The following is an 18,187-nucleotide window of genomic DNA, read 5'->3' on the forward strand; positions in this document are numbered from 1 at the left end:
GAATTTTTTTCTCTTTACACTTAAATTCCATAATATATTTTCAATATTCAATTTCACAAAGATAACATAAAGCTCTTGAATAATGATAATTACAATATAAAACTCAACTATTTTGTCAACTCCTCGATTACATTTGAGTTGGAATAATCACAAAAAGGAATGAATGTGAAATATGCAGTCTTGTTTTCAAATTAATAAATGCACTTGAATGAAAGTAAAATTGTCTCACAATAAAGGCTAAGTACAAATTCCATGGTAAATCATAGGTAACTTAATTATCCAGCTAAGCGTAATTCAGATTTTAAGTTTGGAAATGCTTGAAGCAATATAAATGCACAATCATTATTACTGTGTCCGAATTATGAGGAATCATCACAGTTAAACTAAACATAAACTATATAATAATAAATTAAAAATAAGTTAAATAAATAATCAAAAAATGAAACTAACCTAAACCCGTTGAATTTCAAATAGTTTCACATCAGTATCGTACCATATTGGAGGGTCGACGTTTCTGAAAAACTCAGTTTTAATATTTAGCAAATTAAAATATCATACAGCTGATTACCTCAAATATATAACACCCCACATGTATGTACGAAACCATGTCGTCGTTCCCGAATTAGCTTGATATTTTCTTATCAAAATCGGGTGAGGAACTGGCAAGAGACCGACCAAAGTACCATGTTGCAAGAATTTCAAGATTTCACTCTCGTCAGTCAGACCCCTGTAAAAAACTTCAACTTGACGACATTGCATTGGACTAAATAAAAATTGACCTACTTGTCAATGCAAATTTTTTCCACTTGAGGCACCAAGACTTGAAGTAGCCTCATTATGGTTTGTAAGGGTAATTTGGATTTCCAAGAGTGAACCCATTCTCCAGTAGGTACCCATTGGTTGTTCGAACCCTCCGGTACTTCGGTAACTCTAAGGCTGTTTTTCTGCGGGCATATATTTTTTTTTTAATTTGAACATTTGTGGCTTCTTGTATACTTACAGTGGCCACACTACGTTTTGAGTAGGTGCTTCCAACCATACTGCTGCTGGGACTTTTGGAACGGGTTTCTTTGGTGTCAGGTGCCGCCTATTGTCAAGTTGTCAATATCAAAGATGAAGCATTAGAAAATTATTGAGCATTATTGGAATATTCAAAGTGATGTTACCTCATTCTTTTGACCTGGTAGTATATCGCAGCTTCCTTCTTGACCCATATCTGGAGCATTAATGCTTACAGTGGTCATTCCATTTGTCAATGTAACCTGCTCAAAATGCTGGAAGTTTGGATGCGCGGATTCTCTCTCAGTCATTTGCGCAATGTTTGGCGTATCAGCCAAAGTCGCTTTCAGAGTTCCAGGTTCAGCTGGAAGAGCTGGTTTCGACCCTTCCATAGGTACTTCGGAAACGTTCTCATGAGAAACTCCCGTAGAGAGCTTTTTAGCCCTTTTGTTCAGAGATTTTGATATCGTGCCATAATCCACAGGCAGATTAGCCAGACTGTGAAAAACTTGACGTTTTCTGATGATAGTGTAAACCAGATTGGAGTTCCCGTCAAACTGGTATTGGATAATGTTGTTGAATATTTCGAGAAGGAAGAAAACCAAATGGTGGTTCGATGGGGAAGAGAATAAGAACCAAGGAGTGCTGAAAGCCTCTAGAAGATGCAGAAGTTTAGTGCTGGCAACCATTGAGAGAGTCTTCAAATATGGGGAAACTGGAAAAAAGGAACTATTTGAATGGTTCACATGCTGGTATTGCTGAATCAGTATATGATCAAGATGTCGCGCAAATGATCGCCTGTTTCTATGACGACCTAAAGGATTAAGGATAAAGAATTTCTGAAGAGCCGAAGCAGAAAAGTTACGAATTGTATCGCGAGTATCACCATCTTCAAGAATTAAAAAAAAATACATGCTGTCGTCTGATAACTTCCAAACCCGTATGGCTAATAACGTACAATTCTTCCCCTTCAACATGGTGCTCCTGGATCATTCCTACGAATTCCAAATAAATATCTGCGTTTATTTTTTTAATGGCGGTATGCACCGTTTGATTGAACGAAGTTAAAGCTCTAAAACGACGTTTAAGCATAGAATCTCTATGAAAAAAAGGATGTTTCCCTCTCATGCCCAATTTTTTTTTTCTTTTTTAAAATTATTTCCGTATAGTTTCAAGTTAACTTATGTATAATCTACATCTTTTTTTCGCAAATAGTTAACTGATTTACATTAACACCTGTTCTCACAAAATGAACCTATACTGAAGGCGGACATGGGCAGTTGAACTAAACTGTTCATAGGGAATAATTTTGTATCCACTTATATGCAACCAGTCTCAAGGCGGAATTGGGTATTAGAGGGCTAAGGAATTGAATCTCGTTTAAAGAAACGGTGCATATGGCCATAAGACTACTTTTTCGATTAAAATTCAGGTGACCAGTTATTCGCATGATATGATTTGTTCTGACTTAAATCGGTAGTTTCTATGACAACGCTACGGGATCTTGTATTTTCCGAGCAGAGGGGGAAATGTCATGAATTCGAACTTTATCAAAAAATCATCGTTTTCAAAGTAGATTTCGAAATATTCGAAGCTATTTTTGGAAAATTTTGATTTAACCAGAGGTGGCACTTTTCGACGACGTTTTTGAAGTAGATGTGAGAAAAATGTTCATTCACTTGAAAAATCGCGTATGGTGGATTTATATCGCGTTTTTTCTCAATTTTCCACAATATTTTTAAAATACAAACAGACATCCGAGGATCTCCAAACCCGTATCCCGAGAATAGTAACATTACTCGCTCTGATCCTGACTAAATAGCTGCATTTATATTTCTACTTATGAAAGCAATATACTAACCATTCACTAATATCGTTAATAAACAATCAAACAAAGGTTGAAGTCTTTGATGTCCTGTTGTAATGATTTTATGAAAGACAATTATCAAGAGATCTGCGTGAGTTCCAGTGAAAACTGGAATATCCATTGGTATTGTGGCTGTATAAGGTTTGTTCAACCTAACCCCAAAATTCCTCTCTCCAGATAAGAGCAGAAGAATAAATACACCAATATGCATTAAACCAACCCTTGCTGCAAACAAATTCAATTAATTAACCAACTCCAATTCCCTTTTCAAATTTTTGCAACAAAACTCACACTGATCAGCTCTGGAGTCGTTCAAATGATAAAGAATCGGAACAAGTACTTCAAGAACATCACTGCTTTTCAGCACAAAATATAGGAATTTCTGAAATGTTCCGAGTAATTAATAAATGAAAAAGTTTTGTTTTTCTTGTACCTTATTGTAGTCGCATATCTTCCAGAAAAACACCAGCAACTCTTGATGGAAGTGTACTTTCTTTGTAGAATTCGGAAGGTAAGTTTGGATCAATGGATTATTGAGTAATCTTGTGATACCTGTCAGAATAAAATGAAAATCCTCATCTCTGTGAATTCTCGAGAGGTAGTTAATGAAGAGATTGTCTGGAATTGAAGTCTGAAAAGACCAAGTGTTATAAAATGCACAGAGTATCTAAAATACTTACATCTTCTCCTTCAGCCGAAGTAGTGGCACTTGTATCATGATCTAAAGTAACAATGAGAATTTGAAGACAAGCTTCAACAAGTGGTTCAAGAGAATCATTAAAAATTAGATGATTGTAAGGAACTCCCAAACCAACAGGATCATAAGAAGCCATAGTGTTCAGTAAGGAAGTGAACATGGGTAATGCATGTCTATTTTCAGATGATGTAAGATGTCTGTAATGATGAATAATAAATTTATGAAGTAGAAAATTAGGATGGACGTACGCTATCCATTTGTTTAGACGATGTGAAATATCAGTTGGAGGATGATACATAGTTTCACTGAAACAGGTCAATAATAATTTCAATAATTCGGTCCTATTTGATTCAAAATTTGGGTTTTTAGCAGGCGAATGGGCGAAACCAACACCTGCTTCCCATATATATTCACAGCTGTCGATTGAGGATAATTCCTCAGCCTTATCCTGAAAGTAATGATGAAATTAACTATTCCACATACATTTAATAGCACGATAGTAAAGCTCATATCATTACTGGATAATATTCAGATACTTACTGGACCATTTTTTCTACCACCTACTACTGTAAAGTCTGGACAGAATAAAAGATCCTGAAAACATTCACAATCATTACAGTTTTCATATCATAAACCCTGATACACATACACAAACTGCATTTAGTAAGGATTGAGCCAAAGGAGTCGACTCATCTTCATCATTTCCTTGGCTCGGCAATGAGGACCAGAAGAAACCCTTCCACTCTGGGTCTTCAAAAATATAGGGCAAAATTCTTGTTAAAAGTCTTGCGCAGTTCAAGGCTGTCTGTTGTTCCTTCTGCGTTCTACAACTACTATCAACAACCTTAACGAGCTTTTCAACAGCTTTATAACATAAGGTAGCTAAATTAGAAGGGGCCTCTTCTCGTAAAGCCCTTATTTCTGCTGCAGGCACCAGAGTGAAAACGTCCTGTACATTTGTTACATTTTCCGACCAAAACTGTTCCCAAAAGGACTCATTGCCAGCATCAATTGGCTGGAATATACGTTTCACATTGAACATTGAGAATCAGTTTACATTATATGCCATACCTCAGCATTTGTGGTTAATTCCACAACAGCTTGTCTGAAACTTAATTTGGTATCTACGTTACCCATGTTTGATATTGACGAATTTTATTTCAGGAAATTGATATCCTATGAATCATTAGCGGTATTGAACTTAAAAAATTTACATTGGTAGAGAGAAACGATAAATATCAGTGCGCAAAAATCATATATATCTATAAAGTTCTGATGTGGATAACAAAACTTCGAAAGGTCACGTCATAACAAACTTTGAAGTTTGAGGTTGAGGTGTTCTACCAAAGAGGAACGATCCTCTTTGATTCTACAGGTTAGTTTCCTTATGTCTTTTCATTGTCGAATTTTTAATGTTTAGATTTTCTCTAAATATGCCTAGGTATATATTCCCAGTAGTCATTAAGAGGAATAACCATATATCTATTATACAAATATTGATAACATTGGAAAAGAGCGAAGCCAAATCGAAACCGCTGGTCCGCTGGAAGGAATTGACTAACACGCAAGCGCGAATTAGAAATTCGAAAATGACAATCAAGATGATTCCAGATCAAGATCTTTGATATTTGTTTTCATCTTTGACGTTGAATGACTGAATGGATTATCCATAGCCTACTCTGCCTACTAGAAGTTCTAACTCTAGTAGGCTATGGATTATCTGATCATTCTGATCACGGAACATAAACATCAAATCAAGAGAATGGTAACTCCCGTGCTAACTTAAGTTGTCTATGGTGCTAATCTTCTTGACAGCGTTTTTTGTCTGCGACACTAGCGCTGTAACAGCGTATTGCGGAACTACGTTCTTTTCGCCCCTGTGGCACGGATACTCAAACTCAAATATTATGGAAATGTAGACTCTATATCTTTGCTCAAACTGTTTGAGCAAAGAGTTGGTTTTGAGTATCCGTGCTCCTGCAGCTTTCGCTTCTCCCGCTTACTAGCAGCAGGCGGCAGATTCAAATTGACGGGGAAGCATCGACAGAGCGCCGAATTAGAGGAAGATTCGAGAAAGTTTATTTTTCTATTAAACTTTATTATTATTCATTAAGCTTTTCCCCAAATTTTAATTTTTTTTAAATTCTGCTCTCTGTTGATGAATCCTTGTCAATTTGAAACAGCACCTCCAGATGTATCCATTCTCATTATTGAAAATTCAACACCTCTAAATAATAAAAAATGATAATCATTTAGATATACTATCAACAGAAAAACTCGAAAAAGTTTATATATTATATATACAGGGTGATTCCGGAGGAGACCGTCAGATTTTTGGTGAAGTATACACTAGTCAATATAGTTTCAGAACAATGTTGGGTTTATGGTTCGGAGCCTTCATTGAGAACAAAGATTATAGACTACTCTATAATCTTTGATTGAGAATCTACAGGGTGATTTGTCCGATTCGACCGATTTGGTATGGCTTGATCAATCATAATGAAATTTTCAGTGTAGAACAATATGATTATCTTCTTTCAATAATTCCAACACTTTTTCAAAAATACAGGGTGGGAATTATGATAAGTTCAGATTAAGTATGCAGGTTGAAAAAACACCCTGTACATTCCGTTTTCAGAAATTTTCTACTTGCTTCAGATTCTACCATAAGTTTACATTACTGGAGCGTTTTTATTTTTTTTGGCACACGTCCATTTCTAGAAAAATTTTTCAAAGATGAACAATATCGTTTTTTCGCTCCAAGGCATTGAGAATATTCTGAACTAGATGGTAAAGCTGTATCGTCCAATAATACAAAGCTCTTCCTGAGTCCTAAAATAAATTTTCCAAATTCGAAATTCATTTTTGATCGCTCATATTCAGATGTATGAAATTATTTAATTCAAAAAATTTCTTTATACGTACGTGAACCAAAAAAATCTACATACTACTACTACAAATACAGAATAAACATTCGAAACATATGAAAGGCAAAATTATGGATTAACATAAAATTGAGTCATTATTCAGGTGATTTTCGGCACACTTCCGGTTTTCTATGAAGCGAATATTCCTAAAACATGGTAGTTTCGTTCAAAAATGTACATATCCGCTCTATGTACTTTCAGCATGACGGAGCACCACCTCACTTTGCATTGAATGTGATAAATCACCTGGATGTAAATTATCCGAACAGATGGATTGGTCTTGGAGGTCCTATTGATTGGCCACAAAGATCGCCTGATTTGAACCCTTTAGACTATTTTGTGTGGGGATATCTGAAAACAAGAGTTTATAAGGTTGAAATTAGAAGTAGAGAACACCTAGTTGAAAGGATTTTCGAGGAATGTAATATCTTGAAGCAAAATCAATCACTCATTAGAAGGTCAATTGGAAATTTAATAAAAAGGTCTCGAATATGTATTCAAAAAAGGGGAAATCATTTCGAACATTCTATGTAAATTTTGTGTTAATCCTTAGTTTTGCCGTTCATGATATGTTTCGAATGTTTATTCTGTATAAGTTGTAGATTTTGTGGTTTAAGTAGGTAGGTATAAAGATATTTTCTGGATTAAATGATTTTATACCTCAGAATATGAGTGATTAAATATGAATTTCGAATTTGAAAGAACTACTTTAGGACTCAGGAAGAGCTTTGTATCATTGGACGACACCGGTTTACATTCCAGTTCAGAATATTCTCAATGCCTTGGAGCGAAATAACGATATTGTTCATCCGTGAAAAATTTTTCTAGGAAAACTGGATGTGTGCCAAAAAAATTAAAAACGCTCCAGTAATGTAAACTTATGATAGAATCTGGAGCATGTAGAAAATTTTTGAAAACGGAATGTACACGGTGTTTTTTCAACCTGCAAACTTAATCTGAACTTATAATAATTCCCACCCTGTATTTTTGAGAAAGTGTTGGAATTATTGAAAGAAGACAATCATATTGTTCTACAATGAAAATTTCATCAAGATTGATGAAGCCACACCAAAGTTATGAATAAAAGAAAAATCGGTCGAATCGGACAAATCACCCTGTAGACTCTCATTAAAGGCCCCCAACCATAAACCAGACATTGTTTCGAAACTGCCTTAACTAGTGTATACTTCACCTAAAATCTGACGGTCTCCTCCGGAATCACCCTGTATATATCTACATATCGGTTTTAGAGCGCTCTTTCCTCCATTGCCCTCTCGATTCCCATTTCCCAGCTCTTCCTTGGTCGACCTCTTCTCCTTCGTCCCTGTGGCGTCCATGTTAAAATCTGTTTGGGCAATCCGTTATCGGGCATCCTCTGCACGTGGCCATAATATATTAATTGTTTCGTTTTTATGTCGTCTGTTATTGTATGTTTTGGTCCCGTTATCTCCCGGACTTTTTCATTGCGCATACGATCCCTTCTAGATATACCCGCAGATCGTCTCCAGAAATCCATTTCTGTCGCCAGCGGCATATTTTCAGATCTTTGTTTCATTTGCCAGACCTCACTTCCATACGTCACTATGCTCATGAGTATGAAATTATATATGCGATGTTTGTTGCGATATCATGGATATTGCCTTTCTCCCTTGAATATTTCTGCCCTTTATAGCAGCGTCCAGTGTCCCATCATGCGTCAGTTTCATACCTAGGTATTTATATTCGATGCAATGAGAAATTTGTGTTCCATCCTGCAATGTTATGTTTTGCGATGTCCCTCCAATACACATAGGTTCCGCCTTTTTTACGTTTACTTCGAGGCCCCAATTTTTGTACTCTTCCACTAATTTTCTTGTCATATAGTTTAGATCGTCTTGATCTTGTGCTATCAGAATTTGATCATCTGCAAAACAGAGTGTGTATAATGTTGTTTTATCGTTGAGGGGGATCCCCATGCCGCCACATTTTTTCTTCTACGCTTTGAGAGCTTGTTCTAAGAAGGTATATCCTAAAAGGCGTCGGCGAAAGGCAGCACCCCTGTTTCAGTCCTTTTTTAGGAGTTAATCCCCCAGAAATGTTGTTTCCCACTTTAATTTTTGTTCTTGCGTCTGTGTATAAATTTTCGACTGCTTTGATAAAGGCCATATCTGATATTTGTTTGCTTCAGTGTTGGCCATAGCTTACTGTGGGGAATATTATCAAATGCCTTTTGTAGGTCTACAAAAAGTAGATGCACTTCTTGGTAGACTGCTGTCCGCTTCTCATTTTCACGAAATGAAAATATCATATAGGTAATGTTTTGGGTGTTCATTATATTGTATATATTACTGCCAGTGTTGTTCCCTGAAATTTACCTCGTACACACTAGCTACAGACGAAGTTCAAGGTGTTAGCGATAATCAAGGGGGCAAAATTTAAGTATTTTACAATATTTATTCTAGTACCGAAATGAGAATGCAAAACTTATATGTGAAACTGCAGACAGAATACATTCAAATGAAAATTAGATTAACATATGGCAATAAAAATAGCTACGAGTGTAGAAAAGATATGCGAACAAATCATTCTCGACAAAGTTCTCCATTTTGCCCTTGCTAACTGTCTTATACCTGACTGTTTTGATCTTTTGATTTAGTGTTTCTTAATTAGCAATATAATAAAAGGATTAATGAAAGCTTTTTACTTAAACTCCAGAAGCTTTATTCCACAACAACGATACTTGCTAATATGCACATGTCTAACTGTCCATGCCGGAAACGGAAAAAACAGTTCTTTCATTGACAGTCAGTGTCACCAATATACATTTAGTGGAAATGAAAAACAACCATAACACCATCATTTGATTGAACTACAACACCCACCCTCAATCAATGATTCAAAAAAACATCTTACATCTTTCTAAACAAAAAACAAAATATTTTAATGCACTAAATTTTTGTCAACATAAGTTCTCTTATCCTCTCAAAAACAACTCTGCTTAAGGGTTTAGTAAATATATCTGCAATCTGTTCACTGCTACAAATATATTTTATTTCAACCAAACCTTCCTTAATCTTGTCCTTGATGAAATGAAACTTTATATCCAAATGTTTCATTCTTTTCAATTGTTCATGAGAACTACATGAACGGATTGCAGACTGATTATCTTCATATACAATTGCCCTCATATCTGATTCAATTAGTTTCATATTTGATAGCAAATTTCTTAACCAGCAAGCATCAACAATACAAGAACTTAGGGCTATAATTTCTGCTTCAGCAGTTGAGATGGCAACCGTATTTTGCTTCTTTGAGCTCCATGACACAATATTACCATACACAAATGAACAAAAACCACTTGTTGACTTCCTATCTATTGTGTCACCACCCCAATCTGCATCTGCATAACATGTTATCAAGTTGATATTTCTTCTTTTATAAACTAAGTTCAACTCCAAACTTCCTTTAATGTATCTTAGAACTCTTTTGAGTGCTATTAATAAATTTTTACTTGCACAGTTTTGATAACGTGATAGTAAACTAATACTAGAACACAAATCTGGTCTTGTACCAAGCATAGCATACATTATACATCCTATCATCCTCCTACACTGATTTTCAATTTCAAAACTTTCAGAACAATCTCTCTTTAATGCGATATGATCAAATTTCGGTTCCATAGGTGTAAACACAGGTTTGCACTCAAACATGTTAAATTTCCTGAGTACATTTTCTAAATAATGTTTCTGATTTAGAATAATTGTATCTGAATTTTCCTGTTTTATAGATATACCCAAAAAATATTTCAGCAAACCTAAATCTTTCATTTTGAAATATTTACTTAAATTAGATTTTAAATTTTTTATATCTTCATGATTAGAACCACTTATTAAGATGTCATCAACAAAAATTGCAACATATAGTTCTTCATTGTCAATTTTCATGTACAAACATTCATCATATAAATTCTTTGAAAAACCTTGTTCTAACATGAACTTATCAAACTTTTCGTACCAACAAATTGGAGCATTCTTTAAACCATAAATTGCCTTATTTAGTTTGCAAACTTTGTTGCTTTCTGTTTTAAGACCTTTTGGCAAATACATATAAAGTTCTTCTTTCAATTCCCCATGTAAAAAAGCATTGCAAACATCCATTTGATAAACGGTCCAACCCCTGTGAACACACACAGCCAGAATTACTCTAATAGTGTTCAATCTAACCACTGGACTATAAATGTCCTGATCAATATTTTGTTTGAAACCTCTAGCAACAAGTCTGCATTTAAATTTTACATTCTTACCTTCATCATCCTTTTTTATCTTAAAGATCCATTTGCTGTCTATAATTTCACCTTCGTTTGGTTCCTCTACAATATCCCAAGTGTTATTTTCTAATAAAGCTTTCACCTCATCCTCCATTGCCTTCTTCCATTTTGAAGCATACTTACTCTCCATTGCTTCTTCGTAGGACATTGGTTCATCCCCATCTAGGCTGAAGTAGCCTAATTCATAATCATCCCTCAAATGTTGAGGAAGTTTGAGTGTCCTATGTGGCCTCAGTCGTTCACCTCTGTTTTGTGCTGTGTCCAAAATCGATGTTGAACCTTCACTTGACAAGTCTGAAGTTTCTGAGGTGGGTTCTAATTCTGTCTGTGTTACACTACCAGAATCTTCTACCTCATCATCATTTTCTGCTTTGTTCAGTATCAAGTATTCCATATCTTTTTCTCCATTTTGTGGTGTGAATATTACCTCTCTTTCTATTTCGACCTTGTTGTTCCTTTCATAAAAGACTCTGTATCCTTTTACATTGTCTGAATAACCCATAAATATTCCCTGTCGACTTTTCACATCCAATTTTCTCCTTTTTTCTTTAGGTATATAAGACCAAACTTTCGTACCAAAAATACCTTTTATCATTTTCACATCGAAGGCTCTATTATATACTAATTCGTAAGGTGTCTTACCCTTGACCGGACTTGCACCTGTTCTGTTTATCAAGAAAACTGCTGTGTTGGCGGCTTCCGCCCAAAAAATCTTTGGTAAGTTACTATCTGCAAGCATTGCTCTAACTGCCTCAATAATCGTTCGAAACTCTCTTTCAGCTCTACCATTTTGTTGTGGGGTGTAACTTACTGTGTATTCATGTTTAATCCCGTTGTTCTTCAATAATGTGCTCACAGCACGATTTGTAAATTCTGTACCATTATCGCTTCTTATGACTTTAACCGAGTTACCTGTTTGATTTTTGAAAAATATTATAAACTCTCTCAATATTTCATATACATCAGATTTATTCTTCAGAAAATATTGGAATCTATAATTACTAAAATCATCTTTCAGCAGCAAAATATACCTAGCATTATTCCATGATGGTTGCTCCATCGGACCACATAAGTCTACATGTAATAAATCACCTAAATGTTTTGACCTACTTTTGTTAATTTTGAATGGTTCTCTACAGTGCTTACCTTGAATGCAATGACTACAGAATTGATCAGCGTTCTTGAAAATCATATTTTGATTTTGTAATGTATTTGTAATATACTTAAAATTTTGATGAGCTAAAGCTCTGTGCCACCACATAATATCTTGAGTTTGGTGCACTAAAAAACATTTATCAACTTCTAAATTTTCATTATAACTATAATGCTCTGCGTGTTCACAACCATTGGACCCCTCATCAAAATTAAATACCATTTTATACAATTTATCTGAACGATTTGCTACAGCTACAATAATATTTTCATTATTAACAAATTTTGCACTTTTAGCATCCGAAACCAGAGTCAAACCTTTGTCTAATGCTTTACCTTGAGAAAAGAGATTAATTTTCAAGTCTGGCACATATAGAACATCATAAAGAGTAACATTATGAAAACATTTACCATTATAAGCTGAGACACAAATGTTACCTATTCCTTGTGCATTGAGATTTGTACCATCACCAATCTTGACCCATTTTGCCTCTTTTAGTTTCATAAAATTGCAGAACAGTTCCCTCTGCTTACACATATGTTGTGAAGCTCCACTATCGAGATACCATTCCAGATTTTCTTGGGAGGAACCAGTGATTAGGGCATAGTTCCCATTGTTTTGATTTGTCGATTGATGTCCATTATTCTTATCCCTCTCTTCTTTCTTCTTCTTCAGGAAACAATTCTTCAGCAGATGACCTTTCTTCTTGCAGTAGTTACATTCAACATTCTTGCATTGAAATTTGAGATGACCAGCTTTGCCGCATATGAAACATTTCTTTATTGGTGAACTTTGTTGGGCAGTATTTCCTTTTCGAACTGACATTAAGGCTGTAGAAGACTCTTCTTTACCAAATCTTTCTTCTTCTATAAGGAGTCTTGCTGTCAAATTATTCAGTGTTTGATTTTCAGCAGAAACACTATCCCATGCAGATTGGAAATGTTTATATTTTTCAGGTAAGGCCATAATAATTTTTGTCATCACCATCTTCTCAGGAATTTCTTCACCCTGCTGCTTTAGTTTGGCCACTAGGTTGGTGACTTTGGTTAAAAAACAGCTAATATTTTCACCCTCGAACTTGAGATTATAGAATTGTTCGTTTAATAAATGAGTGCTGACCTCTGATCTTCTTTCGAAGATGTTCTCCAGTTTAAGCCACATTTCCTTGGCGGTTTCACACTGCATGACGTGAGAAATAACTTCCTCCTCCATCCTCATGACCAGGGCTTCTTGGGCTTTAGCATCCTTTAACCTCCATTTGGGGATTTCTGTTGCTTCAATGGGAAAATTTTCATTTCCACAGGTGATATCATACAATCCCTTTGATAATAGAGATACCCTTGCTTGGAACTTCCATATATTCCAATTTGTGTTATTCAACTTAATGGGAGAAAGGGCCTCCATATTGACCTCGTGGTATCGGAGTAGAAAGAACGCAGATCCTTCACAGATTACTATATTTTTGAAACACTAATAAGCCGTGACTGGGCCCATAACCTTTTGATCTTTTGATTTAGTGTTTCTTAATTAGCAATATAATAAAAGGATTAATGAAAGCTTTTTACTTAAACTCCAGAAGCTTTATTCCACAACAACGATACTTGCTAATATGCACATGTCTAACTGTCCATGCCGGAAACGGAAAAAACAGTTCTTTCATTGACAGTCAGTGTCACCAATATACATTTAGTGGAAATGAAAAACAACCATAACACCATCATTTGATTGAACTACAACAGACTGCCAGCATGGTTTCCTGCCAGGGCGTTCTGTGATCACCAACCTTCTTGAAGCCCTCACTTCCTGGTCTAAGTCACTGGACACGTCCCATCCAGTTGACGTGGTCTATCTGGACTTTTCACGCGCATTCGACCGTGTGCCCCATAGACATTTTGGAATTCGTGGCCGTCTACTCTGTTGGATTGAGGCATTTCTAACCGATTGATCATTTCGGGTTCGTGTTGGAGAGGCCTTCTCATTGTCGAGACCTGTTTCAAGTGGAGTTCCTCAGGGTTCCGTATTGGGACCTCTTCTCTTCATCCTCTACATCTCCGATTTGCCGAAAATCCTCAAGTCCAACTGTTCTCAATTTGCCGACGACACCAAACTGTTCGGAAATCCTAACGACGCAGCTCACGAACTTCAGCAGGACCTAGAAAAATTGAGCCTCTGGTGTCGAGACTGGAAATTGCCACTTAATCTGGAGAAATGTGTTGTGTTACACCTGGGCACCAAAACAACCCCCGTCGTCCGTACACTTTAAATAATATTCCGATCGCTACCTGCAGTAGCCATTGTGACCTCACATTGTCTGATGTATAAAATGGAAAGTTACCACCAAAGGAAGCCATAGAACAATTCTGGACCGAACAATTATCAACGAAACCTCAGTTCAGTGGAGATACCGGATGGATTGAAGATGAAAAATCTGAAGCTATAAAATATGAGCCGATGCAGCATGACAAGATCACAATTGAAGAAGTAAAATCAGCTACCAGAGGACTACACAACTGGAAAGCACCTGGGCCTGATGGATTACAGAAATTCTGGATCAAGAAACTCTGGATCATGCATGACAAATTGACCTCCGCAATAAATGATGTCATTGAAAATCCTGAAAGAATGCCAATATTCCTTACACATGGCACAACGTACCTGTTACCTAAAGACCAAAGGAATACAGAAGACCCATCCAAATACCGACCAATCACATGTCTTCCAACGATGTACAAATCAATCACATCGTGCATTTCAAATCGAATTCACAACCATTGCGAAAGGAATAACATCATCGCTATGCAACAGAAAGGATGCACCAAGGACAGCCGAGGGTGCAAAGAACAGCTAATAACTGATTCAGTTATCTGCAATCAAGTGTTCTCCAAGCGGAGGAATCTTTACGCTGCGTACATAGACTACAAAAAAGCATTCGATTCTATACCCCACGAATGGCTCTTGACGATCTTGAAGATTTACAAGGTGGATCCCAATATTGTTAAGTTCCATGTCAACCTGGCGTACCAGTCTTCAAATGAAAGCAGCAGATTGCTCCATTACAACAGGACCTATTCCAATAAGACGCGGAATTTTCCAAGGAGGCTCGCTGAGCCCTCTGTGGTTCTGCATGACCCTGAATCCCTTGTCTCATAGATTGAATTCTACGGACTACTGAAAATGGTGGAAGGATTCTCGGAAGACATAAAAATGAAGTTTGGATTTGAAAAATGTCGACTGCTGAACATAACGAGAGGGAAAATAGAAGATGGTACGTTCAAACTCAAGGAAGGTGCAGAAATTGAAGCATTGATGGAAGGAGACACATACAAGTATCTAGGCATAAAACAGGCAAGAAAAATTAATCAGACCCAGATGAAGAAAGAATTAACGGAGGAGTTCACCCGAAGATTGAGAAGGATAATGAGAACTGGTCATAACAGCAAGAATCTGATAAAAGCGATAACACCTACGCTTGCTCGGCGCTGAGCTATTCATTCGGTATCATCTCTTGGACGACCACCGATTTAGCAGCCTTACAGAGAAAAATAAGGACGATGCTGACTAAACACAATAAACATCACCCCAAAAGCTCAATAGAACGAACAGAGCTGCCACGACATCTTGGGAGTAGAGGAATTGTTGATTTGTCCAACCGTATGTCCCACGAAGTTGAAGGACTTCGAAAATATTTCCTGAGCAAGGCTGCTTCGTCAGAACTCCATCGAGTAGTTTGTGTTGCTGATACTTCTACACCGTTAAAGCTACAACAGGATCACTTGGAAACCGTCGAACACTCTGTAGAAAGTAAAATGCAAAAACTGATTGGCAAACCTTTGCATGGAAGGCACCAGAACGAGGTCAACCATGATTACGTCGACATATCTGCGTCGAACTACTGGTTGACTTCCGGAAGGTTGTTTCCTGAGACAGAGGGCTTCATGCTCGCCATCCAGGATCAGGTGATTCCAACAAGAAATTACATGAAATATATCGCCAAGGATGCCTCAGTGGCGGACGATAGCTGTCGTTATGGCTGTGCGACACATGAAACTATCCAGCACATCACCGGGGGATGTCAGAAGTTCGCGGGCACGGAGTACAAAAATAGACATGATGCTGTTGCCAAGATTCTTCACCAAGAATTGGCACTAAAACACCAACTTCTAAGTTCGAAATAGGTCCCTTATTACAATTACCATCCGGATGCTGTGTTGGAAAATGAACATCACAAGCTCTACTGGGATCGCACGGTTCTGACAGACTGGAAAATAACCCACAATAGACCAGACCTCATATTGCTCAATAAGGATGAGGACAGAGCACTATTCATCGATGTGGTGATTCCAAATAATAACAATCTTCTAGATAGGCACACTGAAAAAATTTCAAAATACAGAGATCTCGAGGAACAAACCAGAAGACTGTGGAAGCTGAAAGATATCAATTTCATCTACAGGCCTGATACCGAAGAAACTACTGGAGAACTTGAGGAAACTTCAGTTGGACGAAAATATCTATAGAGTCATGCAGAAGGCGGTACTGCTCGGAACGGCGTGAACTGTACGCAAGTACATGGGGAATGCAGAGGAACACCGTCTGCGCCGACAGGAAGTGCGGGTGGAGCAGGAATCCAACCTTCAGCAGGGAGGCGAGGAGCGACCCGGACCCGACCACCACCACGAGCCCGAAAACCTGGAAAGGGCTCCAATAGAGCTTAATCCTTTTGATATCTGAGATATCTGGGATAAGTGAATTTTCCTCTGGAGAGGAGTGTGAAAGCCGCAAGGCTAAAGTCATAATAATAATTAATTCAAGTACACACACACACACAATAAGGACCGATCATTGACCTTTCGTTAAATATTGTGGCCGATATACTTGCTGAAAATCAATTGAACTTGGAACAGATTATACGATTTTCACAAAATGAATTTTTAAACCATGACACGTGTTCTGCTATCCCAATAGCATCTTCTGTTTAGTTTCGCCCACCTGAAGATGCTATTGTGATAGCGAAACACTTGTCGTGATTTAAAAACTCATAAGCTTTAGTTAAGGCTATTGGATGGTTTAATGATAGCTCAATTAATAGGCTCTGATCGTTCAGAAACATAAATTTCCCGGTATATCTTCAGTAACTAGCAAAACGATGAAAATAACTTCTGGAGAGTTTTTTCATCAGACCAGTCGCTATTCCGGCTGACAGAACTGAGCCTGTAGGTGGCATCTGCAAAAAAAAATGTTATCATTTTTATCAGAATGTTACCGCAAATAGGGCTTACCTACTACTGACGAAGTATGAACTGAATGAAATTTGAGAAGCGGCAGCATTCAAGGAATATGTATTGTATATCTATTACCTACTCAGTTCCTTTCAGCCAAAATTAACTTTCATATTTGCGTAAATTTTTCAGCATGCGTAGGTACTTCTTAAAGATCGTCTACACACATTAAAAATAAACCTAGAAGGTTGAAGGAAAGTTTACTAAGATTTTCTTGAGCTTGTCCGCAGAGGAGACGGTTGTACTTGTAGTAAAACTGCAGTTTTACGTTACCGAGATGAGTGCCATTGTGAATATTCTCATAGATTTTGATGAATAGCTGATAGGGGTTGGAGAACAACATTACAGAGCTCCGTTTTTCACGGCAATAATGACTGTTGAAAGTTGAAGTATTGAATTGAACACTTGTAGTTGGGGTGCCCAAGAGGAAAATCCGGGATTTACTCGAACGTGTCAGATTAATATAAGGGGAGATACCTTGGATCCTGCAGAGTACCTCTACCAAAAATTAGATCAGTTTATAGGGGGAATTGTCTAGGATAGCCTGTCAGAAGAGTAAAAAAAAAGATCATTGTACATACTTGAGCGTGTCAGATTAAGATATATGTGGTTAATTACTTGTTGAAAAGTATATATTCTCTTAATCTGACGATTAAACCATGACGAAAATGTGTGGGAGAGCGCCGACCTTGCAAATAAAGTCACGCCATGCAAATTTTGCCATGCAGATCTGTCCAGTAGGGAGATAAATATAGGGACGGAGGATGTTGAGAAAAAAATTGAATTAGTCTGACGATTAATGCCGTTTTCACAACGATACATATCGGTACCAAACTAGTACATGTCGGATAATTAGTGTTAAGTAGATAGATAGCTTGGCTAGGTAACGCATTGTTGTTGCCTGATGTGGCCGTTGATCACGTTGCGCGATATTGGAAGTTTGGGTGAATTCCCTTAGG

General features: G+C 37.0%; 1 protein-coding gene across 1 annotated transcript; it reads right to left on the reverse strand.

Moving 5' to 3' along the window:
- Positions 1–20: 20 nt before the first annotated feature.
- LOC123317899 (protein HID1) lies at positions 21–5,020 on the reverse strand. Its single transcript, XM_044904512.1, has 13 exons — positions 4,635–5,020; positions 4,213–4,578; positions 4,104–4,157; positions 3,812–4,011; positions 3,547–3,760; positions 3,300–3,497; positions 3,158–3,248; positions 2,861–3,091; positions 1,167–1,714; positions 1,001–1,087; positions 784–944; positions 569–727; positions 21–514 (listed from the first exon to the last, which is right to left on the reverse strand). Exons 1-13 carry the CDS (start codon positions 4,698–4,700, stop codon positions 451–453), a joined length of 2,439 nt encoding a protein of 812 aa, XP_044760447.1. The 5' UTR covers positions 4,701–5,020; the 3' UTR covers positions 21–450.
- Between the last annotated feature and the right edge of the window lie 13,167 nt (positions 5,021–18,187).

This window comes from Coccinella septempunctata, chromosome 7, assembly GCF_907165205.1.
Source record: "Coccinella septempunctata chromosome 7, icCocSept1.1, whole genome shotgun sequence".
Lineage (NCBI taxonomy): Eukaryota > Metazoa > Arthropoda > Insecta > Coleoptera > Coccinellidae > Coccinella > Coccinella septempunctata.

Excerpts from the sequence above, each read along its gene's own strand:
- LOC123317899 (XM_044904512.1), bottom strand. The coding sequence starts at position 4,700 with ATGGGTAACGTAGATACCAAATTAAGTTTCAGACAAGCTGTTGTGGAA. Across the intron at positions 3,498-3,546 it reads CTTCGGCTGAAGGAGAAGAT|ACTTCAATTCCAGACAATCT; the intron begins GTAAGTATTTTA and ends TGGTCTTTTCAG. Across the intron at positions 3,092-3,157 it reads CGACTCCAGAGCTGATCAGT|CAAGGGTTGGTTTAATGCAT; the intron begins GTGAGTTTTGTT and ends ATTTGTTTGCAG.